This window comes from Rhinatrema bivittatum, chromosome 17, assembly GCF_901001135.1.
Source record: "Rhinatrema bivittatum chromosome 17, aRhiBiv1.1, whole genome shotgun sequence".
Classification (NCBI taxonomy): domain Eukaryota; kingdom Metazoa; phylum Chordata; class Amphibia; order Gymnophiona; family Rhinatrematidae; genus Rhinatrema; species Rhinatrema bivittatum.
This window is the reverse complement of record NC_042631.1, coordinates 20532158-20559194: the sequence shown is the minus strand read 5'-3', so window position 1 is coordinate 20559194 and position 27037 is coordinate 20532158. Positions and strand designations below refer to the sequence as shown.

Genomic DNA, 27037 nt, shown 5'->3' with positions numbered 1-27037 from the left:
AGGCAGTGCATGCAAATTTTCTCTCATGCATATTCATTGTGGATATCCTGAAAACCCGACTGGCTGGGGGTCCTCCAGGACAGATTTGGGAGCCACTGTTTTAAAGAAACCGAATAAATGTTTTCACCATTAAACTCAAAGGGGATAAAGTGGGTAGCACTGTGTTCTAACAAGTAATTTCATGTGTCACCCTCTAGATCCAAAGTGTTATTAATGGAATGGAGGAGTAGCCTAGTGGTTAAAGCAGCGGGCTGTGAATCAAGGAAGCCAGGTATCAGGGACAGCAGAGATCGAACCTGTGACCCTGGGTGTTCAAGACCAGAGGGATCTTACAGCAGAACAACAGAAACTCCGAATCAGTGAAAATCCTCTCATAAATACTAAGCAAAGCAAAGTTAGGGAGACTTGCCTCTGGAAGCTCCCTATTGAACCAGCATTAGGTGTGTCCCAAATAGACAGCTGGAATGCCAGCCTGCCACACCTTTGCGAGTCCAACAGTCAATACGCCTCCCTGTCTTCTATCTTGCGAACTTTCATCGTCCGGTTGTCCAAGATCATACAGTGGACGGCAGAGAGACTAGGGACCTGGTCACTCCCCACAGAAACAGCTGATCCCACCACAAGGTTTACCGGCGTTTCTGGTGATTCTCGAGGGCCTCCCTCCACCGCAGGATTATCGGGCGGCAGTCCCTCGGTTGGGTTCAAAGGTGACAGAGAGCCAGGGAGAGAGAGGAGCTCGAATTACCCTTCTGTTCTCTCCAGCGATTGAGTTACCCAACAAAAATCTGCTTCTCACAACGTCCATCGGGCCTGTTAGGGAAAGTGATGAAGGGGCCGTGGGGAATGGCCCTGCCCTCGGCTTTCTCTTCCTGCCCGTTGAGGAAATGAATTAGGAAGAAAAAAATTAAGAGAAGAGAAATAGCCCGAGAGAGATCCACACACCATGCTCAATCAGTCGGCCATCTTGGATCCGCCCCCTAATCCTTATTATTTTTAATTATTGGTTGTAATTTGATGTTTCTATTGTTTTGAAACATTTTATTGTTTTTTGGGGGAAATATTAGAACATTTTTAATTATTGGATATTTTATTCATCAGATGTTCTTGCAGAAAATATTCTGTTCATTCACATATTTTATTGTAACTGCTGTTAGTAGATTAGACGATTATTTTAAGGGATGGCTTTAGCTAATTTTCTGTTATGGTTGACTGGTGCTACAATTCCCTATTATATGTAAATAGTATTCTCTCCTATTCCCTTATTATTGTCCCACTAGGATTTTGCTATTCTTATCTGCTATTGACTTGCTTTCTGTAACTCGCTGTTGGATTGATGTAATTCTTTTATAATCTCCCTGTAAGATGCTTTGAACTCTAATAGTGGAAAAGCGTGATGATCAGAAATGTTGATGATGATGATGGTTGCGCACCACTTTGGGCAGACTGCAGGCTGTTGTCTGGTGGAGTAGTATATAAATAATAAATGGAATGAAATTTAGGGACCTATTGTACTATGTGTCTATGGAAAAACATGGTTAGTAAAGGATTGAAGCCCTCTAGAGCAAGAAAATAGTTGCAGTACCTGAATTGTAATCCACTTCAAAGTGGCTACCCAGTCACAAAAAAGGTAGAATTTAAAAAAATTAATACTAACTCAAAAGTATAATTTACAGGATACATTTATTTATTTATTTGGAAACTTTTATATACCAGTATTAGTGGGGACATCATACCGGTTCACATATTAACTGAAAGCTTGGAAAATACATTTCAACAGGGAGAGTGTAAAATTGGGCGGGGGGTTAACCAAAAGGCAGTAGGAAGAATAGAAAAACAAGAAGTCATAACAAGAAAATAACAATTTACAATTTACAATGATTATCTCTTTAATATAAGGAGAGGGAAGTCACCTGGAGGGGGGGGAGCGGACTACGGAGGGGAAGGGAAGAGCTATTCTATGTAGGCATGGTTGAACAGAAGTGTTTTTAGTTTCTTTTTGAATTTGATTGCACAAGGTTCAAGGCGCATGTGGACAGGTAGGGAGTTCCAGAGAGCCGGACCGGCAATGGAGATGGCACGGTCGCGGGTGGAAGAGAGATGAGCTGTTTTCAAGGAATGAACATGTTTGTTGCTAGAGGTGCTGTTGCATTATTACGCTTCCCATTCCTTTTTATTGTCACAGAATGTACTGTGCTAGGAGGCGGGCCAGTATGGGCAGCTCTGTGAGCCCGCCAGCTGACCTCTCTAGGAAGCACCACCTCCAGAAAGCTGGCTCACTAGTTAGTGCATGCTCAGAGGGCTTTCAAACCAGAACCACATTGCAAAGAAGGGGGTGAGAAATGACGCTGCTTGTGCTGTGTGAAGCTGAAGCAGTGAGGAGTTTTAAAACTTTATGAAAAGGTGTGCAATATAATAGGACTTTTTTCACTAGACAAATTCCAGTTTATCTGTCCTACAAAACAGAGTTGATGATGATGATAATTTTGGTAATCTCCACATATTAATTACCAAAATTTAATCCTTGTATTAATCATGATTAGTGGACCTGTACTGAGGTTTGCCAATGCTTTTTTAATATATTTTAATCCACACATTAACATAAAAGTGGTCCCTGACTCTTGGACGAATAATGTTTTCAGTGGAAGAGGTCAATGCTATGTTTTATCCCCTTATGGCATTTCCGTGAAGTACTAAAAGTTGCTAAGCTTCCACAGCAGTTTGCAAGCTTTAACAAACTGTTTTTATTTTTAAAATTACCTTGAGGAACAGGAGGATAGCAGAAGGAGGAGAAGGGTGGGGAGAGGGAAGCAGATGAGGAAAAAAAGTCACAGGAAAGGGAGAAAGAATGAATGGAGTAAGTAACAGCGAAAGACGAGGGAGAGGCTGACAGAGGAAGGAAAAGTGCAGGACAGAAGAGAAGAAAGTGGCAGAGGGAAGAGACAGTAGAGGAGCGAGCAGAGGATAGGATGACACAGCAAGGAGACAATAGGAGCCAGGGATAGAGCAATAGAGGGGGAGCCTGAAGGATGGGAGGGAACAATGAGACCACAGGAAGAGAAGGAAAAGAAACCTGGTGAGATAGATTGGATAAAAGTAGAAATAGGAAGTTAAAAAGAGAGGGAGAAAGAAAAAGAGATTACAGAGAGAAAAATGAAGGAAAAGACAGGAGCTTACTATAATATGAAACAAAGTGAGAGTGAGAGAATCAAGAAAGATAAACAACAAGAAAATGAAAGGAGGAAGCAGGGCAAGACGTTAAGGACCTGATTTACTAAAGTTTGGGGGGTTTTTTTAACATTCCGTGTCTATGAACATAAGAAATTGCCATGCGGGGTCAGACCAAGGGTTCATCAAGCCCAGCATCCTGTTTCCAGCAGAGGCCAAACCAAAAGAACCTGGCAATTACCCAACACTAAGAAGATCCTATGCTACTGATGCAATTAATAGCAGTGGCTATTCCCTAAGTAAAATTGATTAATAGCAGTTAATGGACTTCTCCTCCAAGAACTTATCCAAACCTTTTTTAAACCCAGCTATACTAACTGCACTAACCACATCCTCTGGCAACAAGAAGGTTAATAAAAGAGGCCCTAAATTAGAGACACAGATGTAGCATTGCAGCAGTGAGATTGGAAACCCTATGGTTCTCGAACAGGAAAGAAAATTTGAGTCACCAACTATCTGAAGGTTTTTAGTGTCAGAAAAATGTCTTCCAGATGGTGGGAAATACATATCCAGCATTACGCAAAAAAAAAGCCCTAGAAAACATTCCGTGAATGGTAGTGTGCACTGGTTAACAGAAACCTATTAGAAGTAGCAACTCTTTAGCGCCATAATCTATATCTACAGTTTGGGTGATATTCTCCCAACCTCACTTCTGCCCCGGGCGGCCGAGCAGGGACAGGATAGCGTGTGCAGTCCTGGAAACTGAATGTACCTGCACTGGTTTCCTCCCCTGAACTAAACACACCCATTAAAATCACAAGCTGTGGAGGCCTATGCATACTTTTACCCTCCTCGAGGGGGGGCAATTTCCAGCCGAGCCATTTCACCTGCACAAATGTCTTTGAAAACTGTAGGACCCTCCCTCTTCCAGAGCTATAAAGTATTAACGCACAGTAACATACAGATAGCAATTTGGAAAAAACGTTAACCTTCAATAATTGTTAGATCTGGGTTGGGTTTTTTTTGGGGGGGGAGTCCCTCTTGTTCCTCCTTTCTCCTGCAGCTTAATCGGAACCAGGGCTGGCATTTGGGTGCCACTAGCCTTCATTTGGCTCTACGTTACTAGCCCCATCCTCCCACTGTTTCTAGCCTGGGCCATGGCAGCCGCGGTCTCGAGGCTGGGAGCCATGCACCAGGGCCTCTTCTGGAACCCTGTCTCAGGGGTTCTAAATCTGGCCACCGGGTGTCGCCCGACCACAGCTCTCTCTCCCATGAATGCACTGAGCCACAAGCCCAGCCATGTTAGATCTGTTTCTCTCACCTCCTGCTTAATTTTATATATTTTGGAAAAGGAATTTTACTCAGAATTGCTGATCAACCATAAATCCGTAAGAGAGAGAAATTTTCAGACCATCATAGACATGTTGACAGACTTTATTAATTTGTTTCTATAACTGAAGTCCCAAACAGCGCGTGAGTATAATCATTGATCCTTTGAAGAATAGACTTAAGCAACGGTGTCATTAGTCTCAATTGTCCACAACAGCTGTCAAGTTTTGAGTCGTTCTAGCTGATCATCAGAGCATTATTGCTCGCTCAGCAGCACCCTTCCTCACTTATATGAGCCACGAGTCCAGCAGTGAACAGCCTATGATGAAGGACACTTTCTGGACACTCTAGCAGTGCCTGAAGCAGAGAGAGAAAATGCTCTCGAAACATAGGAGCATGGGATTTCTCGTCAACTTCAAACAACATCACAACTTTCTCTTAGTTATCATTGAACTGACAGTCTTCATCCCAGGGCTTTGTTCCCAATCTGTTTCATCGTTAGAAGTTGACTTATTCAATGTCAGGAGCTTTTTCGGAGAAGTGCCTCGTTTTTAAGCTTGGAGTGCTTTTACTTGCATATTTAAAAATTCCAAAAAAAAATTTATTATTTTTTTTGCAGCAATTATGATATGAATCTAATGACACAAAGGACCGATGATGCTGCTCCACATGCCGTTGGGACATCGGTCATTGAAAATAATGAATACAGTCAGTCAACGTGTCTATGATGGCCCACAAATGTATTTCTCGTATGTATTTACAGTTGTGCAGCAATTCTGAGTAAAATTTCCTTAATATCTCTTATTTTCCTCGTAGGTTTTCCTATGTAATTTTCTATTTTGGCAATAGAATTTATGTTATTTATTTATTTAAGAAGTTTCTAACCCACTCTGTTCTAGGCTTGCTTATTTATTTTATTTAATAAATTTGTATATACCGTCGTTCAGATGAGCCAGATTTCCAAAGAAAGCATAACCCTATTAACAGGACAGCACTGCGTGCTATTTATTAAAACACGTAGCAACTGGTGAACCTGTATTAGGCAGCCAGTCCACACTAGCAGTCAGAACTGATTTCTGCCATATTTACTTGTGCTTCATAGCAGAAAGTCACTGGAAGTTCAATGAGGTCATTGCCAGCGTTTTCTATGCTCTCTGATTGTAAGACCACTAAATATTTAAACAAAGAGGTCCATTTGTGAGGTTTGTCAAAAAAAAAAAAGAAAATCTCCCTCTGTACAGTGGGAATGGAGCAAAGTAAAATGTGTACAAAGATTTTGCTCATCTTCTATTTATTTATTTATTTATTTATTTAACAGCTTTTAATATACCGGTGTTCGTGCAAGCACATCACGCCGGTTTACAATAAACTTGAGAAAGGAGGAAATTACAAAAAACAGGGAGTGGGGGACTGGAGCAGGAGCGAGAAAAAAAGGGGGGGGGGAGAGTGGGGAGAGAGGTAAAGGAGGAAAGACAGCAGCTGAGAAAGGTACAAGGAACGTATCAGTATTTACAAAAAAGGTTGCTTAACGAGGTTAGAACATGGTTGGTTATTACAGCGGTTAATGCAGGATAAATAGATTATATAATGAAATATATTAAAGCTTAATTACAGCAGTTATGGTGGGTTATATTGAAAAGCTTATTAAACAATTAAACACATATATATAAAATATTAGCTTATTTACAGCAGTTATAGCAGGTAATAACGGTATCTTGATTTAAACATAAAGGTTGTAGGTTTTAACTGGGGTTACAGAGGAGCACGGTAGAACGGTGGGGATGGGGTGAGAGGTGGGCGGGGGTATAGGGAGAGGGTGAGGGGAGGGGGGGTGGGTATGGGTGGGTTGATGGGTGAGACTATCTTAAGAAGTTATATTTGTAGCTAAGAATTCTCCACCCAGGCAGATGCTGTTATGAATCAGGTCACTGAAGGCAAGAGGCCATGTTATTCTGTTCATTAGATGAAAATTATTCTCCAAAGAAACCAGCTTTACTGTAGGAGAAAAAAAGAATGTTTCATTCTTTTTTTCTCTTACAGTAAAGCTTGTTTCTTTAGAGAATACATCTATATTTGTCTTTCTAGACTGCCTTTCTTATACTAAGGCACAACCCAAAGTGCTTTACATAAGAAAAGCTATTTCCAAATAAGAAGACTGCCCCTAAAATGCTGCATGGAGCTGGTATTACCTTGATGCAGAAGGATCACAACCTGCAGCAGGATGCTATCACGGAATTGTATTCCTAAATGTCCTTATGACTTGTGCGTGAAACCAGAGCAGCAAATAAAGCAGACGTCACGTTGAAGCGCCTGCCAACCAGCTCTCAGTGATTCACTTTCAGAAGTTGTGTTACCTTTATCCCTCATCCTGGGCCAGCTGGTTGGGTTTTCAGGTTACCGCGGTTTGTTCCGGCCATGGAGCAGCTGAAGTACAAAACAGAACGGATTTAGGGATGCTGGAGGTGCAGGCTTCAATGGGTTGCTTCAGCTCCGACACGGTTTTCAAACGCTGAACTTCTTTCCTCTTACCTTGCCAGGTGCTCAGCTTCCCCTTTCATGGAAGGACTCCTGATGTCGGGAGCAGTCTTCCGTGGCTTGGGGCGGAGGAACAAAGAGGGCAACGATATGGTTTTGGGTATCGAGCAGAGGAGAAGCCGATTGTTAGGTGGGCATATTTGGTCACCGTCAGCGGGGAGGAAGTAAACTTTGTCAGCCCTACGCACTGCACAGGCAAGGGTGCAGGCAGCATCTGCAGAGTAGCTCAGGCAACAATAACTTGGCAACCGCATTTCAGCAGAACAAATCCCATCAATCAAAAAGCTTACACCTAGCAACAGGTCTGCCCTTTTTTTTTTTTTTTTACCTTTCTACTCAAGAGACCCCCACGCATTCATCAGAGGGGGGCGATGCTTAAGGAACTGCTGCACAAAAGTCTGCGACAAGTTGGCGGATTCCCAACCAATTGAATTCTTTGGCATACTGAGCCGTCCCAATTCTGCCTTTCATGCCCCTTTCCTAGTAAGAACTCGGGCATCACCACTGACCCTGCCCGTTCTCATTTCTTCAGCAATGCCGCTGCTCTCAAAAAATGTCATTTGGTAACCATTTGCAAAGCCGTGTGTCCCAAAAATGGGAGAGTTGGCAGGTTTCACTCTTTGGAGACAACTCTACTTTAATTAAACCAATTATTTATCCTGCGCACACATTTTTATGGGGGAAAGTCAGTGAAATAACAGTGCAGTTATTTTTGTAGCAAGAGTGAACAGTTGTACAGTGTGTAAAACATCATTACAACACTCAGACTGTTTAACTCTCAAGGACGATCTCATCAAGGTGGGCCTGCTGAATCGGAGAACATCTAGAATTGTAATATATATACAGATTTTTACACACTAGAACTTAGCATATCAGTTTTACTGATTTATGTTTTTCATGTCAAACCACACAAACAATAGGGTAGTGCAGTCAAAGTAAAGCACATGGCCCGAGATCAAGGGAATTAACCGCCAGTAAGATAATTAGCAAAATACTAACATTAGGTGCTTTAATACACTAGGTGGTTTGGTTTCCTATGATACCTTCTCTAACTGGAATCCAGCTACTTAACCTTGACTAGAAAGTGCTTTAGAACTAATATCCACGGCGTGGATTGGTAAATTCAAGAACATTTTAACATCTTTGGGGACTGGATTGCAAGGTTCGGCAGATAAACCTACCCGGCTAACTTTGGAGAGATATTCAGTACTGCACCCAAGCCACTGAACGTAGCCGGCTATCTTATAAATGTATCTGGCTAACTTTAGGACAGCTATTTGATGCACCCAGGGATAGCTGGATAAGTTACTCAGCTATCTCGGATGTAGTCCCTGTTATCTAGATTGGGGCAAAGGGTGGTTGGCACCATTTTGAAAGATGGCATCGACTGGCCCGGAGCCTAGGGGGAGCTTTGGGCCTCAAGCTATTGGGGGGGGGGGGAGTCCTGAGGGTGGGGGGCCACTAGACACCAGGGACTTATTTCAAGGAAGGAGAGGGAGGTCAGGGGTGGGGCAAGTAGGGACTACTAATTGTGCGGGGCGGGAGATTTGGAACCTGGGGGGAATATTTATTTAAAGAGGAGGGGTTTGGGGAGAGGGGGCAGGGTGTCACTGTGTGATTGCTATTTTTTCAACTTTGGCACCACCTCAATAAGCAGCAGGGGTCTCACCAGACTCCCTGGGGCATTTTTACCTCTTTGGGGGGCTTACTTTTGGGCCACATGGTCCTTTAACATAATGGCGGCCCTGGGTGAAGTGAACCGCCATTGTGCAGAGAATCGGCTGTGACATTTTACAAGAGAGAGGCCCAGTATTGTGGGAATGCACCCCCCTGAGATATTTTTCCCTCCCCCTTTATTGTAAGCCCTCTGGGGATGTAATCTGCTTTGAAGTATCCGACAAGTCACAAAAATGATGGAACAGAAATCAGAAACTAAATGAAAGTAAATAAAAAATGTACTCTAGAACCAACACTTACCTGCTTCTTGTTGCTTTAACAGGTCCTACTGGTGTCTGGAACATATGCATAACCCCAGACAGAGGTAGGAGGACTCAAAGACAGGTCAAATACAGCCACCCTGAGGAATCAAGGAAGACGTTTAGCCTCATGTTCCTGAAATATTCCCAATGCCAGGCTTGGAGCCGATTCATAGCTTCAGGCTAGCATCAACAGCAGAGATTCTGCCGTCAGAGACATCCCATACCAGGAGCCTATGGCTAACTCCATTAACACCTGGGCAGCAAGACTGTTCCCATCAATTTGAGGGCAGGGGGGCCAAGCAGAAAGAACCCAGAGGAGATCTACCAGACCTTAGACTCGGGACCTTTGCTTCCCCTTGGACATGAAATGGTTTACACTAAATGAGAAGTACTACAGAATGTTTGTTCTGGGCCTGTGAAGGTGAAGTGTTGATTTACTGTGCTACCAGACCCTGGATGAGATCATGGACTTGTGAAGTCTTCTACCTGAAAAGTGAGTGCTATAACTAAGACCTGTTTGAGCAGTCAGTTGCTGTGGTATGTAGACCAGGTCCTGTTTATGATCCTGGTACAGTATATGCCCATATAAATAAAGCCTTGTTTGGAACCTCAAACCCAAGACTGGCTAATACCTGCAGGGGCTCTCAGTCTGACATTGACCCAAAGACTGTTGGAACCATTTTAGTTGACCTTACTATAAGAGCTTTTCCTACGGGCATAGGAAGATGGGGGACAGAATGGCTGAAAGGGAGTCACTGTATGCAATCTCCATAGTTTTGAATCTACTGTGATGAAAAGCCATGACAGCTTTTTTTTTCCTGTTTACAGTCTCAGATAATTGAAGTTGTTCATTATACAAACCAAAATGCCGAATTACTAAAGAATCTCCTACAAAAGCTGTCCTACATGCGCTGACTTATAGTCACTTTGGCTGCTTCTGATGCCACCACCAGCTCTGTATTGTGCTTTCGACTTCAGACTAATAATGACTACTCCTCTGGAAGTATTTTTCCTTCTACTGGTTACCTAAAACCCATCTTAATTTGTGCAAACTTTTTCAAAGCCTGAACTCAGACCCTGCGGGCAGGCCACATTTGTGTCTCTGATTTTCAGAGATGTCCCCGGTGGCAATGGAACCCCTTTTTGGTTGGTGGGCCAAAGCCAACCAAGCTCCACCCCATCCTCACCCCATCTCCTCTCTGCGCTCTTACTCCCACCCGTCTTTCTCTCTCCCTCTCTGCCACCCTCTCTCTTCTCCTGAAGCAACCCCTCTCGCTCTATTTCTCTTTCCCACCTTCCGCACTGATCGGCGGCAGGGGGAGGACAACAGTGGTGCCTCATACCCTGTCCTTCTCCTCCTTTGCCACCTGGCCTGTCTGCCGTTTTGAGCCATGTGGCTGTACAGAGTCCTGTGTGGTTCAAAGCAGCAGTCATGCTCCGACCTGCAGCAGTGGATACAGCTGACGCATTGCTGCTCTCTTCCTGCCGCTGAACAGCTACTGCCTGCCTGACCCATCCCCAGATCTCCTGCAGTGATTCTGCAGGAAGGGCCAGATATGTGTGGGGCTATGGCCCTTGTGGCCCACCCCATTCCGACACCTATAGATGTCCCTCATATACATATTTTGTCTATCATGATATTTTCCTCTTCCGCTCCTTCAAAAAAAAAAAAGAAATGTTATATTTCTAAACTGCAGTAAAAGTATTAATATTTTTGATGGAACCTTGCTTCCCTTTCATTTGGCATAGGATTTATTTTTATGATTATATTGTTGTTAACTTTTGTATTTTCTTTATTCTGTGTGCCTGTCTGGTTTTGAAAGATCTGAATAACATTAATAAAGAATTTTTAAAAAATGCAGTAAAAGTTATGTAAATAGTTTTCCTTTGACAACAAAAGGTTTATGGTTGTCTGCCTCTTATTCTTCCTTTCCAAAGTCTATGCCTGATTTGTATGTGAGAAAAGGAAAAGGTATATTCTGAATGTAAAATCAGCCAGGAACTCATATGTAAAACAGGTTTACAGAATGAAGAGTGATGCAAGCCAGAGCTGTCCCTGCATCTGCCACAACCCGAGATTTATTTCCTCCCTTTCCAATCCCACCACAAATAAAATAAGGGATGGATTTCCCATGCTTTCATCCCCATAGACACAGAAAGGAAGAAAAGCCTTAATAAATCCAGCTCTGAGGCACTTTAATTTCTGCTCTCATTTATAACTTGGCACTGTCCTCTACTGGCTGTTGTTGGTACTACATCCAAAGAATGCCCAGTCAAAAAGTGGTCAAATTCTCTTCACTGGTACAGGGTCAGGGTCTTTGGATACAGCACCATGTACTGCACTGAGATGCATGGCATGTACTGGCTGTTCTATAACCCTCTGACTGAGAAAGGAAACACACAACTCTCTGATAAGCTCAGTGGGATATAGAGAGCTTCAATGGAAGGAATACATGACTTCCCAAACCTGTCCTGGGGACACCACAGTCAGATTTTCAGGTTATCTACCAGAAATGTGGTGGACCACACCAATGGAATGCACTCCCACCAGACCTACGACTCGAACCCAATCTACCAGAGTTCAAAAAAAGGTTAAAAACTTGGCTCTTCAGGCAAGCGTTCCAATTCCCAGAGTGTAACTAGGCACCTACTCCTGACCTTCAGACCCAACCATTGCAGGATGTCACTAACACCTTGACACTTAATTTCATTCCCGTACTTGCTTATTCGGATGTCTATTTAACAGTCTTTATTCACCTTTATATAACCGCTTACTGTAGACCATATACGCTACTAAAGTTGCTTGAAAAAAGGTGAACACACACATACTTTTCAATACAAGAATAAGGTTATTTGTTATTTGTTATTCGGTTAAATATTATTATTACTTTCTATGTTCCTTGTAATAATGTTCAATGGTTGATTGTTATTGTTTCAATGTTCTATGTAAAAAAAAACCCGGTCTAACCTCCCAGACCAGGGCAACCTTCTCGTTACATGTAAACCGGATTGATTTGCATTGCATACAGGAATTCCGGTATATAAAAATTAAAAATAAATAAATAAATAAATAAATAAATATGCATGAGATAAATTAGTGGCCCTGCCCCCTTGATAACACAACAGGGGTGCCAGTTTTAAATAGCTCTGGTCCTGATCCAGCCTACTTGCACTCTCATCGGTGCCTTAGAGGGCTGTTCCTGCTTTCCACATGTTGTCATAGTTAGCAGTGCGACTAAGTGCTGTCTAACTCTGCTGTGCCGATGCCAATGGCCCCACCCCCTTGATGACCAACAGGGATGCCAGTTTTAAGTAGCGCAGGTCAATGCTGGAGCGGCACACACCTGTATCGCAAAAGCGAAAGAGCGCGACAAAGGAACCCGCTTCTTTGTGAGCTCCTTCATGTGCATTGTGTGCGTTAAGAATGGTAGGTTGCATTTTTATTTATTTATTTATTTTATTTATTTAATAGACTTTATCCTGCAACAGAGTGGACACGCCGGAAGGAGTGGAGAGAATGAGACGGGATTTAAGGAAACTGGAAGAGTGGTCGAAGATATGGCAGCTGAGATTCAATGCCAAGAAGTGCAGAGTCATGCATATGGGGTGTGGAAATCCGGAAGAACTGTATTTGATGGGGGGGTGAAGGGCTGATGTGCACGGAGCAGGAGAGAGACCTTGGGGTGATAGTGTCTAATGATCTGAAGTCGGCGAAACAATGTGACAAGGCGATAGCTAAAGCCAGAAGAATGCTGGACTGCATAGAGAGAGGAATATCGAGTAAGAAAAGGGAAGTGATGATCCCCTTGTACAGGTCCTTGGTGAGGCTTCACCTGGAGTACTGCGCTCAGTTCTGGAGACCGTATCTCCGAAGGGACAGAGACAGGATGGAGGTGGTCCAGAGAAGGGCGACCAAAAAGGTGAATGGTCTTCATCGAATAACTTATGAGGAGAGATTGAAGAATCTAAATATGTACACCCTGGAGGAAAGGTGGAGCAGAGGTGATATGATACAGACTTTCAGATACTTGAAAGGTTTTAATGATCCAAAGATAACGACAAACCTTTTCCGTCGGAAAAAAATCAGCAGAACCAGGGGTCACGATTTAAAACTCCAGGGAGGAAGACTCAGAACCAATGTCAGGAAGTATTTCTTCACGGAGAGGGTGGTGGATGCCTGGAATGACCTTCCGGAGGAAGTGGTGAAGACCAAAACTGTAAAGGACTTCAAAGGGGCGTGGGATAAGCACTGTGGATCCATAAAGACTAGAGGATGTGAATGAACAGTCAGTGGCTCACGGGAACGACAGCTACTACCTGGTGATAATACCCTTATTCAATAAACATACACACGGTTAATGCGACTCCAACATTGCTCTAAGCTTCAGCGGCAATGAGGAAATGTGGAAAAAAGAATTTGCATTCACAAAAAAGCGGGGAGTAGCTTGCTTGTTACGGTGGTTACTACCCCAAACCAAATAAGCCTGATACTTCACTTTCAATGCATATCCAGCATAGCTTTCTGCTTCAACGGCAGGGGAGAAAGTCTGACACTTCACGCATATCCAACATAGCTCTCTGCTTCAACGGCAGGGGTGCAAGACTGATACTTCACGCATATCCAGCATAGCCTTCTGCTACAACGGCAGGGGAGAAAGTCTGACACTTCACGCATATCCAGCATGGCTCTCTGCTTCAACGGCAGGGGGGGGGATGAAGAAAGGTGGATCTATATTCAGGCAACAACCAACAAGGACTGAATTACATAGTCTGGATAAACAGATAAGCATGGGTGTAGCTTGCTTATTGCGGTGGTTAATACCCCTAACTAATTAAGCTATTTCACTTAGATGCAGTTCCAACACTGCTCTCTACATTAATGGTGGGGATGCAAGGGAAATTGAATAAAAAAGGTTACTAAGAGTCAAGAGAAACAGATAAGTATGTGAGAGAAAAAAAAAGTGCGAAAACTTGCTGGGCAGACTGGATGGGCCATTTGGTCTTCTTCTGCCGTCATTTTTATGTTTCTATATGTTTCTATGTTTCTGCCCTATGTTTGTTTATTGTAATTATATTCTACTGATTGATTGGTTTAACTTAGTTGTTAATTATTGCTTTATTATGGAAATGCTTATACATGTGATTCACATTATGGGGGTATATATTTTTGAGTTGGTAACCATATAAAACCTGTTCCAACAAACTGTCAGCTTTATAGAAATTAAATATCCACGCTGCCCCTTCTTTAACTTCATATGTTATTGCAATTAATTCATAGGAAATTGCCAGTCATGATAAATTTGTTAAAAGATGAGCAACCTGACTTGCTATGCATAACGTGGGCATTGTAGGTCCTTGCAGCTTTATTTATCAACAAAAAGAACAATAATATCTCATATATTCTGACTATCGGCTTACAACATATATAATCAGTCAAACAGTCAACCTAAATCATCACTTGCAGCCAGGCTGCTTGCCCTTGACCTGCCAGACTGACCTGGTCAAGGCAGAGATCGCATAACCTGCCAGACCGACCTGGCTATGCCAGCCTACGATTGTCTCGACTCTTTTGCGTGCAGCCTGCCAGACTGACCTGGCTGCTTTTCTGCTTGTGTTTACTGTTCCTATAACCTACCAGACAGACCCTGCTGTGTGCCTGATGGAATCGGCTCAAATTATACATCTTCCATTTGGGCCTATTTCAGGGAGGCCTTAGGGCATTGTTAAGTCCTGTACATTTGTCCATCCTGCTACCATCCTACTGAACCTGTGATCTGAATCATCTCCCCTAAGCTGTGATAAACCCGCCTATCTACTCTGTAGTCTGAGGGGACCGGACGAGTGGGTGATTCCTTCGGCCTGCCACTGGAGAAGCAGCCTTCCCTTCAAGCCAAGGCAAGGCCGATCCGCACCCTTCCCCAGCGCATCGGCAAATGCATCAGCATGTCCCGCTCCTCTGCCCTGCCTACCTTCCTCTCTCATCGCGGTGGGCCAGCCACGTGACCACATTATGGCTTCATGGCTGAGCCCAGTGAGGCGCCTTTAGTGAAACCTAATTCCTAGTTACCAATATAGTTTTAATGAACCTGTTGTTACTCCCTTCCTATTCCTATTTTTCTCAATCTAGACCTAATCAGAGAGGAGGTGGGCTTCTCATTGTTACAAAATTGTGTTGTATTCAGGTAGAACATATTCCTTATCTTGAGATGCTGACAATTTCTGTGGCAACTTGGTGGTGGTGGTGGGGGGGGGGGGGGGGGGGGGGGGGGGGAGTGTTTAAGTTATAGATCTCCCACCCCTCCAGGTTTTTAGGTATGTCTCCCTCAATGTTGGAAGATACTTTGGTATCTTTTAAGGCAATTATTTATTTATTTGTTAGCTTTTTCATACCGACATTCGTGGGTACATCATGCCGGTTTACATTGTAACTGTTCAACAAGAGGAGAAATACAAATAACAGGAGGGGGGAGCGGGAGCAGCGGAGAAGAACATAAGAACATAAGAAACTGCCATGCTGGGTCAGACCAAGGGTCCATCAAGCCCAGCATCCTGTTTCCAACAGAGGCCATACCAGGCCACAAGAACCTGGCAATTACCCAAACACTAAGAAGATCCCATGCTACTGATGCAATTAAATGCAGTGGCTATTCCCTAAAGAGAGGAGAAAGAGCAGCAGCAAGAATGAAAAATGGAAAGGTGAGAAATTGCTAGGAACAGAACTGAGAGTTGGAGAAGTATATGCGATATACATGATAAAAAACAATAAAGAACAATAAAATAACAATAAAAAAACAATATGTACAGGTTATAAGGGAACAAAATAAATACATGTTACTATGAGAAATACATGAAGGATACATGGGTACATGAAATACATGTTATACAGGTAAAATATGCATGATATAGAAGTAACATTATACATGTTATCGAAGAAGGATACACATGAGAAGCATAGATGACTGGAGACAAAAGCTGGGATCCAGGGTGGGGTCAAGTGAAACGAGTGGCAGTAAATGGAGGAGACAAAGGGTAAAAGAAATTTATACAACTTACTTTATACATTATGAGGAAGACAGAAGGATAAAAGAAATTTATACAACTTACTTTATACATTATGAGGAAGACAGAAGGGAAAGGTCCTGGAGGGAGCTGTCAGAGTAAACAGGGTCTGAACTATGTTTGGTCCACGTCAGGGTAAGCCATTTTAAAGAGCCATGTCTTGATTCCTTTTTTAAATTTGCACAGACAAGGTTCTAAGCGGAGATCAGTGGGCAAGGTATTCCAGAGGGAGGGACCGGCAATGGAGAAGGCTCTTTCTCGTGTGAAAGTAAGGTGTGCAGTTTTGAGGGTGGGAGTGTAGAGGGTTCCTGCAAGGTTGGATCTGGATGGACGGCTGGATGAGCGGAAATGTGGTGCATTCTCAAGCCAGGTGTGATTGTGGTTGTACGGTAGATTGTGGAGAATGGGGAGGGTTTTGTATCTTATGTGGGAGGAGATAGGTAACCAATGAAGGTCCTTGAGGATAGGGGTAATGTGGTCGGCTTTACGGGTATTTGTAAGAATTCTAGCCATGGCTAGAATTATAAGAATTTTAAGAATTTTATGGTCTTTGGAGACTTTAATTTGCATGTAGATGTGATTCCTCTGTCTGAAACCTGTGATACTATTTTAAATGCTATGACTGCATAAAGGTGGATTCAATCGATCCACCATAAATATACCCATACTCTGGATTTTTAAGGTCTTTAAATTCAAGTTATGGATAAACCTCTGCTGAGGTTCCATGGTCAAACCATTATTTGATTCATTTTAAAATCCAGATTCCTTTTTGGGCTGCCCAAGCCGTCTCATTCCCTATATCAAGAGAACAAGTCGGAGTCACATTGCTCCCAACTGACTTCGTGCTTTTTGGAAGCACAGGGGCAGCTATTGTTAGGGATGTTAACAACATGGCTGTACAATGCTTCTTTGGACGATGTGGCCTCAATAGAAATCACACCGTTATAAGGAAACACGGAGTGAATGCAGTGTGAGGCGGCGACATTGGGCGCCTACAAAAAAAAAAAATTGATACCGGAGGTAGTTTTCCTACCCTAAGTCCGGGCCTGGGAATCACCGAATTAAGCGCTCCTGTTCAGGACGCACGATACCTGACCTCTTAGTTTTCCTTCTATTGTTGCCTGATACGTTATCGGTTTTATGTAATGAAAACTCAGTCTGCAGCTCTAAGGCCTCCGTGTGAATCTTTTTAATCACTCTTTGCATAGGATTTTTATAGTTAAAGGAGTTATAGTATGTACTCCTGAAACCTGTTATTTATGTAAAGCCTGTGGCTGTTATTTGTTTACTTCCGGTATAACCTGTTGTATGTAAAGCCTGTTGCTAATTTGTTTACTGTAAACCGTGGTGATGTATATCTATATGTACCGCAGTATATAAGAATCTGTAAATAAACTACTTAAAACCTAAGATTTAAAAAACAAAACAAAAACGTCATTGTCAAGGACGTGACCACAAGTTCCAGTGAGGGGCGTCATTACAATGTATTGGTTTTTCTTGAAAGCAGACATTTATCCAAAACGGAAAACCGACGCTCGAATAGCGCGAAACGAAGCCGCCTGGCTCCACACAGGAGGGGGGGGGGGGGGACCTCAACCCGCGCGCCCCTCTTGCCCACACATCGAAAGGCCGGAACGGTGACGGAAGTGACACCCCGCGCTGACTTCCGCCTCCTTACCGGAAGTGGCGGGAGCAGCAGTGCGTCCTCCGCGGCTGGCTGCGGCGGCAGGTCTCTCGTTTTGCCGCGGCGCTGAGAGTGGGGGCTCTGGGCCCGGCGGAGCTGCGCCACCATGTCGCGGGGCTCCATAGAAATCCCCCTGCGGGACACGGACGAGGTGAGGCGGCAGGGCTGGGGGCGGGCAGCCGCCGCCGCCGAGAGTGAGGCCTCCGCTGAGGGCTCTCTTGGAAGGGTCCGGCGGGCGCACCGCTGTCTTCCTCTTTGGCTCCCCCCCCCTCTGCACATCGTCCTCTCTCCTTTTCTCCCTCTCTTCCCGCTGACTTCTGTTTTTTCTTCCTTTCTGTTCCTGTTTCTCTCCTTTCGCTGTTCTCTTCATGCTTAGCTGCTGGAATCGCCCAGCGCTTACTTTCAGCCGTCTCTGCACTGCCGTTTGTGATTTTGTTACAAGTGACATCTTTGGGATGTATTGCTTGTGTGGCTTTGCTAGTCAAATTTTCAACTGAGTCCTGTCATATGGGAGATAAGACACAAAGGGAACGTATAATTTCTGCTGTGATATCTAAAATTACAGGGAGGAAACTATTTTTAAAGGAATTTCGGCATCTATCTCTGCAGAGGCATCTAAACTTTTGAGTCCGCTGAATTGACATTCATTATCATCATTTGTATAGCGCACGAGTGTACGCAGCGCTGTACAGTCGCCTCTCCATGCACTGTACAACTGAAAATACACGTACCTTGTTATCCAGCTGTGTGGCAGAAAAATTACATGCATTGTATAGAGCGTGTGACCAATATAATCAACAATGAAAAAAAAATTGTGAACAGTTCTTTTGGCGTTTATAAGAAATGTACCAGAAGTTTGTTTACGATGAGTGGGGGCAGACTTGTCAGGAAGAAGTTATTTATTTATTTTGTTTATTAACTTTTATTTACCGACATTCGTGGAGCACATCATGCCGGTTTACAATGAACTCAAGCGGGAAATACAATAAACAATATAACATTAATAACAAAAACAAAAATATAAATGAACCAAAGGAGCAATAACATAAGGGATGATAGGGGAAGGAGAGGTGGGGGAGGATTGATAAGTTAGATGTAAAACTTTTGGTTTGTGAGAGGTGTGTTTATAAACTTGCTTTCACCCTCAAAAACTGTAACAGAAAAGAGTTTTTGGCACTTTGAACATTATTCTAAAATTATTTAAAGACATTTTCAAAATTATCTGAAGTGATTTTCAGGGTATGTCATAATTACAAAATTGAGAACCCACATTGCCAGGTGACTATAAGATATATTTTAGCATACTGTTTTTCACAGTTTTTTTGTTTTCATAGTTTTGTTATATTGATCAAGCTCTCTGTTTAAAGCATGCAACTTATATGAGCTCAGACTATTTTTTAATAATTCTGTCATCTATTGTTATAACAGGAAAAATTGAGTAGCATATTTTCGTACTTATTTGAAAAACATTTTTTAGATAATTGAGTTGGAAGTTAAAACAATATTCCTCTTTTGATGCTTTTCATCTATTAAAAAAAATCCATTGCCATGCATGCATGTATCTGTGATTCGCTGTATGGATGGACTTACTGGTGTTCAGCTTTGATTTCAAATTTCATTCACTTTACCTGCTGGTCCCTCTTTTCCTTTTGCCATGCTCTTCCGCCCACTCCCTCTCCCAACAGAGAATGTGGTTATGCTTGAAATTGCAGGAGTGGAAATGCACCTTAGTGCCACAAAGCAAGAGTACATATTTTCAATATTTTATTTTGATTTAATGTATAAGAACATTAGTATTTAATATTTTTGTAAACTTCTACTGTTATGAATCTGCCTGAAAGCAGGCGTGCTGACCCTTATCAGAACCATACGAACACTTCATAGTGATATATGTAAGGCAAAAAAACAATATTGAGAAGTAGATTCAAAGAAAATATTTGAAACATGGGTTACAGTCATAAGGGTGCATACCTTTTTATAAAAACAAAGCTTAAAATACTAGAAACTAAATATATTGCAAAAGACAGGGGACCTGGGAATAAATTTAAGACTAAATATAGTCAAGAATACCCAGTATGCCCGTCCCCTTATCCCTCCCCTAACTAGGTATATATCTCCTTCTCCGTTCTGCCTCAGATGTCTCACATGATGCATCATTATTTACATATCTTCAATACTTTATCTGTATTTTACTTTATCTTGTACCTCTATTCACTTTATTTTATCAAAATTGTAGCACCTTAAGCTATTGTACCCTGCTTTCAGCAAAGAATGGTATAAAAAAGGCAGTTAATAAATCCTAATAAATAATTCTGCTAGGTGCATGCATATTTACATAATGATTTTTTTTAGATGTAGGTTTAGATTTTTTATTTTGTTTTGTTTCTCCCAACTTCCTTCAGCCTCTCTTCTCTGCTGGCAGGGAGCATCCACTTCTCCTGTTGGGTCTATTACTTTGGTAGCTTCTCCCATCAGACCTGGGCCAATGATATTTGCCACGTGTCAATTTTTGGGCACTCTAGAATTTTCCACCCCTGTATATATTTAACTAGCTGACAGAATCTTACAGAGACTGATAACAGCATTTGAAAACATTGGACTAGTTTTAATTATTGTGGGCCTCACAAGAGTTATTTATGTTGGATTAATTCTGCCCAATTTTGAACAAAGAGATATTGATTTGAATAATGTTTATTTTAAAGGCAATTTAAGTAACTTAAAAGCTGAATGTTGATGAGTTGTTAAACCTTTCTTTATAGGTCATCGAACTTGACTTTGATCAGTTACCAGAGGGAGATGAAGTTATAAGTATCCTTAAACAGGAGCATACTCAGCTTCACATATGGATTGCTTTAGCGGTTAGTATTGCTAAAAATAAATCAAAATTATACTGTATTACTGATTAAATGAAATGTCAAATGCAAAATCTATATTACATTTTAGTTCTTATAAATTCTTGTTGGAAAAACTTCAGTATCCTTTGGGATGTTTTATTTCCTTAATATTTATTTTTTTAAAGTCCTGGAAAGAAAAAAGATTGCTCGAAAGTTTTATTTTCATTAGAAATTAATTTTTGTTAAATATTGGAATTTAGGAAGGATTATACATTAAGTTGCAAAAATGTGAAAAATATATCAAATGTTGGACATTGAGAACATTTTTAACTTTCCAATGAAAATATAATGGAAATTTTGTCGAAGTCAAGTTAGCAATGGCTCGTGGCCAGCATTTTCTGACCTCCTGGGCCTCTGTTTCCATCTCACATTCAGGCCGATGCAATATAGTGTGCTCAGGCTAGTGCACCGGGTAACACTCTATTGGACGCGCTAAAATAACCCCCAGTACAATACGGGGATTGCCACATCCAAAATGCACGTTCAATTGAGCTCATAGCTAATAGCGCTCGTCACATGCAAATTCCATGTAGATGAGGCTATTACCCTGTGATGTCAAATATTGTTGTGCAGCCAAGGTGCCCATTTTAATATGGCAAATTTAACGCCTGCCCTGTAGCTGGCATTAAAGCATACCGCGCTCAAGGGCTCCTTGAAAAAAAAAATTATTCATAGGGGGAACCACGGAAAGCAGCATCCTCAAGGTCTGGCCCAATTGAAACCCCTGCTTGACAGTAAATGAAGGAGCGAATAAATTAAATATTGTGTCGGTCGCTTAATATTTATTTGCTCCTTCGTTTACTGCTGATTGGTCCATTCACTGTCATTATCAGAGAGAGAACCAATCCCCTTTCAGAAGAATGTCTGTGAAAAGGATCAGTGGGGAGGGAGCTCTGGCCAGGCTGTTGTGAGCGCACAGCCACGTCTCCTGGGCGCCCGATGCAGAGCGCTAGAGGCACACAAATTTATCCATTGCGCGTCCCTTTTAACATGGCAGCTCATTTGCCTATTGCATCGAGAAGCCAGGAGAAGTAGATGTGCGCGTGTTCAAAAAATGTGCGCCCAGTTTGGACGCACGTTTTTGGAGGTTTTTTTTACTCAATATTGCATCGGCCTGCAAATAGGCTAAATTGTTTCAGTTTGTATACTGATTATAGGGCATCTGTTAAAATATGTTCAAGATGTAGGACTTTTGTTTCTGTAATTTTTCTGTGGCTCTGTAACTCATATTTGCTACTGATATTAATGAACGTACTATGTTACTATAAAACTATTTTCCAGTTCATACTTTAAAATGATACACCATGCTCGACATTGTTACTGTTGCAGAGTCAGATATACAGCTTTTGTTTAGTTAAACTAACATGCTTGGTAATAAGAGTGATAATTTTAAATTTTTCATGTTTCGTAGCTGGAATATTACAAGCAAGGAAAAACAGAGGATTTTGTAAAATTGTTGGAGGCTGCAAGAATAGATGGAAATTTGGATTATCGGGACCACGAAAAAGACCAGATGACTTGCCTGGATACATTAGCAGCCTACTATGTACAGCAGGCTCGGAAGGAAAAGAATAAGGATAATAAGAAGGAGCTTATCACGCAAGCCACCCTGTTGTACACCATGGCTGACAAAATTATCATGTATGATCAGGTAAAAACAAAAAAAACCTTTTCAACTTTGCACATTCAATACTGCCCACTGTGTAGATTAAATTCATTATGGAGCCCCAGAGAAAGTGAGTGTGCGCTCGGCCCAGTGCGCGCATGTTATAAAATCGGCGCGTGCCGGGTAGCGCGTGCACATGGATACGCACGTGCACATTTTAAAATCTACCCTACAGTGTCTATTATTTTGCATGTAAAATATGTGTATAGGTTTTTATAAATAAAGTATGCATGTTTTTTTTGCAATGGAAACATACATGTGTGCTTTTGGAGCAGAAATACACAATATTGCCCAGATGTGCAGCTTCTGCCGCACAGTTTATAAAATACCAGCATTAATCTCTGCGCATCCACTTATGCACACAATTGCTGGATTGCAAATAGCTTTGAAAATTGGGCCCTAATTGAATATTTAGGGGCTTAGTTAAAAAAAAAAAAAAAAGTCTATAGGCACAAAATGGGATAAAGTTCTTCTTTAATAAGGCCTACAAACCTCTGCAAGATAAGGCAGCAAATTGGGGGGAGAATTTTGTAACTGCCTTGCTTTATGCTAGTTTTCAAAGTCAAATTAGTGTATACTTTCACTAGGACAACTATCCCCATGCAAACTTACACCTGATAGTTTGGGTGCAGGTAGTTTTCCTGAGAAGAAGAAATATGCACACTTTAAAAAAAAAAATGTATGTATGCAGCTGTTTGTAAGTTTAAAAATCTAGCTCTCCCCCCTCCCCGGCGGTGCGAGGTTAAAAGAAATCTCAGATCAGAAAAGAAAAAAATGTTTTGCAATTGCCTGCAAGAAAGACATTTCATCATTCGCTATTGCTCAAGAAATCATTTTCAGCTCCAATGCCAGGTTTATGGAATGAATTACCAGAATTTCTGAGAGCTAAGACTGATCTGTTGAAATTTCATAAATCTTTGAAGACCTGGCTTATGTCAACTGATAGTAAGGTAGCAATATAATATTGCATTTATTGGCGATTTTGTGAATGAGGTATGGGTAAGATGCTCTGGTCATAACTGTTGTAGTGTTCATTGTTGTTTTTGTAAAATTGATGTTTTCCATGGGTAAAGCACTGCTGTGGAAATGGCTTTTAAAATTGCCCTCCCTATGTTTATGTACAAAGAGAACATTATACAATACAGTAAAGTAGAAAGTTTAACAGCTGTGAGCTTAAATTAGTTACCATATGCAACAAGTAAGAGATTCAATCACAAATAGTCCAAAAGAAGAACTGAATATTATGCTGCTTGGTTGAGCTGTCCTTCGGGCACAGTCTTAATTTTCTAGATATGTAGTACCAAGTTTCATCTAGAAACTGGAAACATAAAACCAGAAGTTATGTTTTAGTACACTAACACACTGGATTCCCTGGGTCATAGACGCATTCTGCTCACCATTCAAATCCCTAGAATATTTTGCTCGGACTCCTCACCATTACACCTGGGAGAGGTGATGTCAGAGAATCATCTATTCTATGTTTTTGGTTCATCCCCTCCCGTTATTGCATCAGACTCTTGTCCCTACCGAGAAGGTTGCTGGAGCAGAGTCTATCGGTTCTTCAGCAAAATCCAGAAAGGTGCCATAAAACCAGTCTCTCATTTTAGACTCATCAGAACACTTTCAGATAGGCAAGAGGAAATATCCTATTAAATTCAGCAGGGTTGACTGTTCTGTACCATTTCCACGTAGTCCTTTTTACATCCTTCTTAAAACAAGGAAACACTGCGTGAAACATCCAGCAAGTTTAATGATAGAAAGTTTCTTTTTCACTGAACACACAATTAAGCTGTGGAATCTGTTGCTAGAGGAGGTGGTGATTAGCACAGCGGGGTTTAAAAGAGGTTTGGACAATCTCTTGCAGGAAAAGTCTAGAAAACATTATTAGCCATCACTGTTCCTTGGGAGTGAGTAACAAGAAATGGATCTACTTTTTGGGATCTGCTGGGTTTTTGTGGCTTGGAATCAGAATACTGGGCCATGAGTGGACCTTGCTCTGGCCCAGCCAGGCACATCTTAATGGTTTTATAAAAGGGAGAAAACATCTACAAATCGAGAAGAAGGGCTCATTATACCTAAACAGAAAGGAATTAAATTCTTTAATGTCCCGTCCTATCCCTCTTCCCAGCCGTAGCAGTATGGTGGGAGAGAATTCAAGCAAAGAGCATTTCTTTATCTCTAACATTGCAGTGTCTCTTTGCAGAAAGTTCAGTTCTCAGTTTGTACACAGAAATTCATAGACCTGCTATTCTGATTGCCAGTTCAATTACTATTCATCTGTTTGGGGAGGGGGGGAGGAGGAGGATTAGGGGGAGCATGCGGGACTGAAGGGTAAAAGCTATTTGTCTTGTCCTCATCAGTAAGCGTCACTGGGGAAAAGCTTGTCTTAAGGCCCCTTAAGTGATGACAAGAACAAAACTGAATCCTTCAACAGTGAATGGAGCACTAAGTATGTTTGATAAGTATTGAAATATATCACTTACCTTTCACCAAATTTATTGTGTCCATTATCTGAATGTCATGAGACGATTTTCAGAGAGAATGTAATGTCATAGTCATTTAATGTGCTGATACCAACTTCTCTCTCTCGTCCTTGTAGAATCACTTGTTGGGAAGAGCCTGTTTCTGTTTGCTAGAGGGTGACAAAATGGATCAGGCTGATGCACAGTTTCATTTTGTACTCAATCAGTCCCCCAATAATATTCCAGCCCTTCTTGGTAAGATATCTCTGCATTCGGAGAGAAGGGAGATCTTTATGCTGTAAGCGATATACCAGGATGCTAAGACTCCAGCTACAAAGCATATGTAACTGCTTATTCTAACATGGCACCTAAGGTCAAGTGAGTGTGTACTATAGTGAAGGGATGAGATTGTTTAATGGACACGCTTTCTTTGCTAACCAAGGGGATCATTTACTAAACATTTTTCCTCTAGACACAGAATGGGAGAAAATGTTTAGTAAGTAAGCTTCTAAAATGGTAGCCCTACAGTCCAGCTAGGGGCAAGCAATGTTTCCTCTCTTATTTAATCCCTGGCATGCTTAGTGATTTTGCACTTGTGTTGATGCACAGATTTTTCACATTTATGGTGCTAATTATGGTTTTACAGCCCTAGTTGCACATTCCAAATAAAAATGTAAGCAATTTGGCACAGTAGGCATTATGTTTTAGGATCAGCAGTAATTTATTTTCAATTATTTAAATCATTTTCCTTTTAAAATAATTAGCTATCCAGTATTTTTCTAGGGGTATCTGGCCAATTTATTCTTTTATTCTGCCGCCTTCATTATTTTTTTTCCCTTTTAGTTTTCTCCCTCTTTACTGTTTCATTATTTTTCATCCAAACCTCCCCATATATACTACTCCCCGGTGGTTTCACTTCATATCCTACTGTACCTGTCCCTTGGCATGTCTCCATTCTTATTCCAGTTTGTTTCCTTCCTTCAGCCCAATCTGACTTTAGCTTCTCCCCGCCTCCTATTCTCTTACTCGGTATCTCTCACATAAGTTGCCGCCTTCCCCCTCCACTCCAGCCTATTTCGGGATATTCCCAATGCAACCTGTCTCATCTTAGCGTCTCGACCCTGAGTGGACCCATGATGTTCTCCCAGAGTCGGATGCCTTTTGCAGCTGATGCTAAAGATGTGCCAATGATTGAAGTGTGCACCAGTGCACCTTGAGCAGAATGTTGTTCCTAGCTGGATGCTGATGTACCAAATAACATTTAACATTTTACTAAGATGTGCAATATGCGCTTTACCCTCCTGTCATAGATATAATACCAGACTTAATACCATTAAATTAGTTACATTAGATAGTTTCATTTGATTTAGTTCCTTGGTGGTACTTAGCCTTTGTACCTTGTCACTATCCTATGAAGTTAAATTCTCGTAAGTGCTATAAAGTTAAATTTCTATTAAGTTAAATTTTCAATTGTAAAGCGTTGTCATTACTCTATAAAGTTAAAATATTCAATTGTAAAGCACTGTTGCTAAGCATTGTTGATTGTGAACCGATGTGATGTTACTAAACAAATGTCGGTATATAAAAGCTGCAAATAAATAAAATAAAAATATTAGTTTGCTTCCAAACCCATTTGAAAACCCTGGTCCATAGCTGCTAAGGTGCACTTTTGCACTTGGCTGGATGCTAGAGCTGCACTTGTAGGTAACCTGAAACTTGACCTTTAACGAGCCAGTGCTGTGGTAAGAGGTTTATTGTAATGTCTTCAATATATTATAGGTAAGGCTTGCATTTCTTTCAACAAAAAGGATTATCGTGGAGCCCTTGCATACTATAAGAAAGCACTGCGCACAAACCCCGGCTGCCCAGGTAAGAGGAAGGCGTGCATATCTGCAGCTTCATTAAAGATTTGTTACTCTCCTTGTTATGATGTGCACAAAGCAAAGGACAGCAATTATTTACAAATGATCAATAAACCAAAATATATCGGACACATTTCTGACAGTGTAGTCTCTCTGCCTTCCTTGTTCTGAATACAATTCTGTTTTGTTTTTTTTTGCAGTCTGTTATTTTTTTGTGGTCAGGGGTTTGTTTAAGCCTGAGGAAAAGTAACAAACACGTGACAGCAGGCCCCACTCTGCTAACTAAAATTAGTATTTTAACCTTTTTACATTTGGGAGTGTTTGAAGAATTATGGAAATATCATGAGACTTTAAAAAAAAAAAAAAAAAGTTCCGGTTTGAGGACATTAGATTGTTGTGCAG

General features: G+C 41.6%; 2 protein-coding genes and 1 long non-coding RNA gene across 7 annotated transcripts in view; 2 read left to right on the top strand and 1 right to left on the bottom strand.

Annotated features, from left to right (window-relative positions):
- MRVI1 (murine retrovirus integration site 1 homolog) overlaps positions 1-17714 on the bottom strand; it is a 140109-nt gene extending 122395 nt beyond the window's left edge. Inside the window, exons 1-3 of one of the 5 annotated variants that reach the window (XM_029582749.1) lie at positions 16113-17714; positions 9007-9106; positions 6849-6918 (exon numbers count right to left, since the gene is read on the bottom strand). The gene's annotated coding sequence lies outside the window, so the exon portion shown is untranslated. The remainder of the gene's footprint in view (positions 1-6848; positions 6919-9006; positions 9107-16112) is intronic. The other 4 variants (XM_029582751.1, XM_029582748.1, XM_029582750.1 and 1 more) reach the window with 4 other exon arrangements.
- Positions 6569-10710, top strand: LOC115079316. Its single transcript, XR_003853253.1, has 2 exons — positions 6569-7159; positions 9029-10710. It is a non-coding gene; the product is annotated as an uncharacterized LOC115079316 (long non-coding RNA).
- The window catches only part of CTR9 (CTR9 homolog, Paf1/RNA polymerase II complex component), a 38153-nt gene continuing 28820 nt past the window's right edge, over positions 17705-27037 (top strand). Inside the window, exons 1-5 of the mRNA XM_029582747.1 lie at positions 17705-17902; positions 20511-20609; positions 22057-22296; positions 24911-25028; positions 26553-26642. Coding sequence (XP_029438607.1) covers positions 17858-17902; positions 20511-20609; positions 22057-22296; positions 24911-25028; positions 26553-26642 — 592 coding nt within the window. The 5' untranslated portion in view covers positions 17705-17857. The remainder of the gene's footprint in view (positions 17903-20510; positions 20610-22056; positions 22297-24910; positions 25029-26552; positions 26643-27037) is intronic.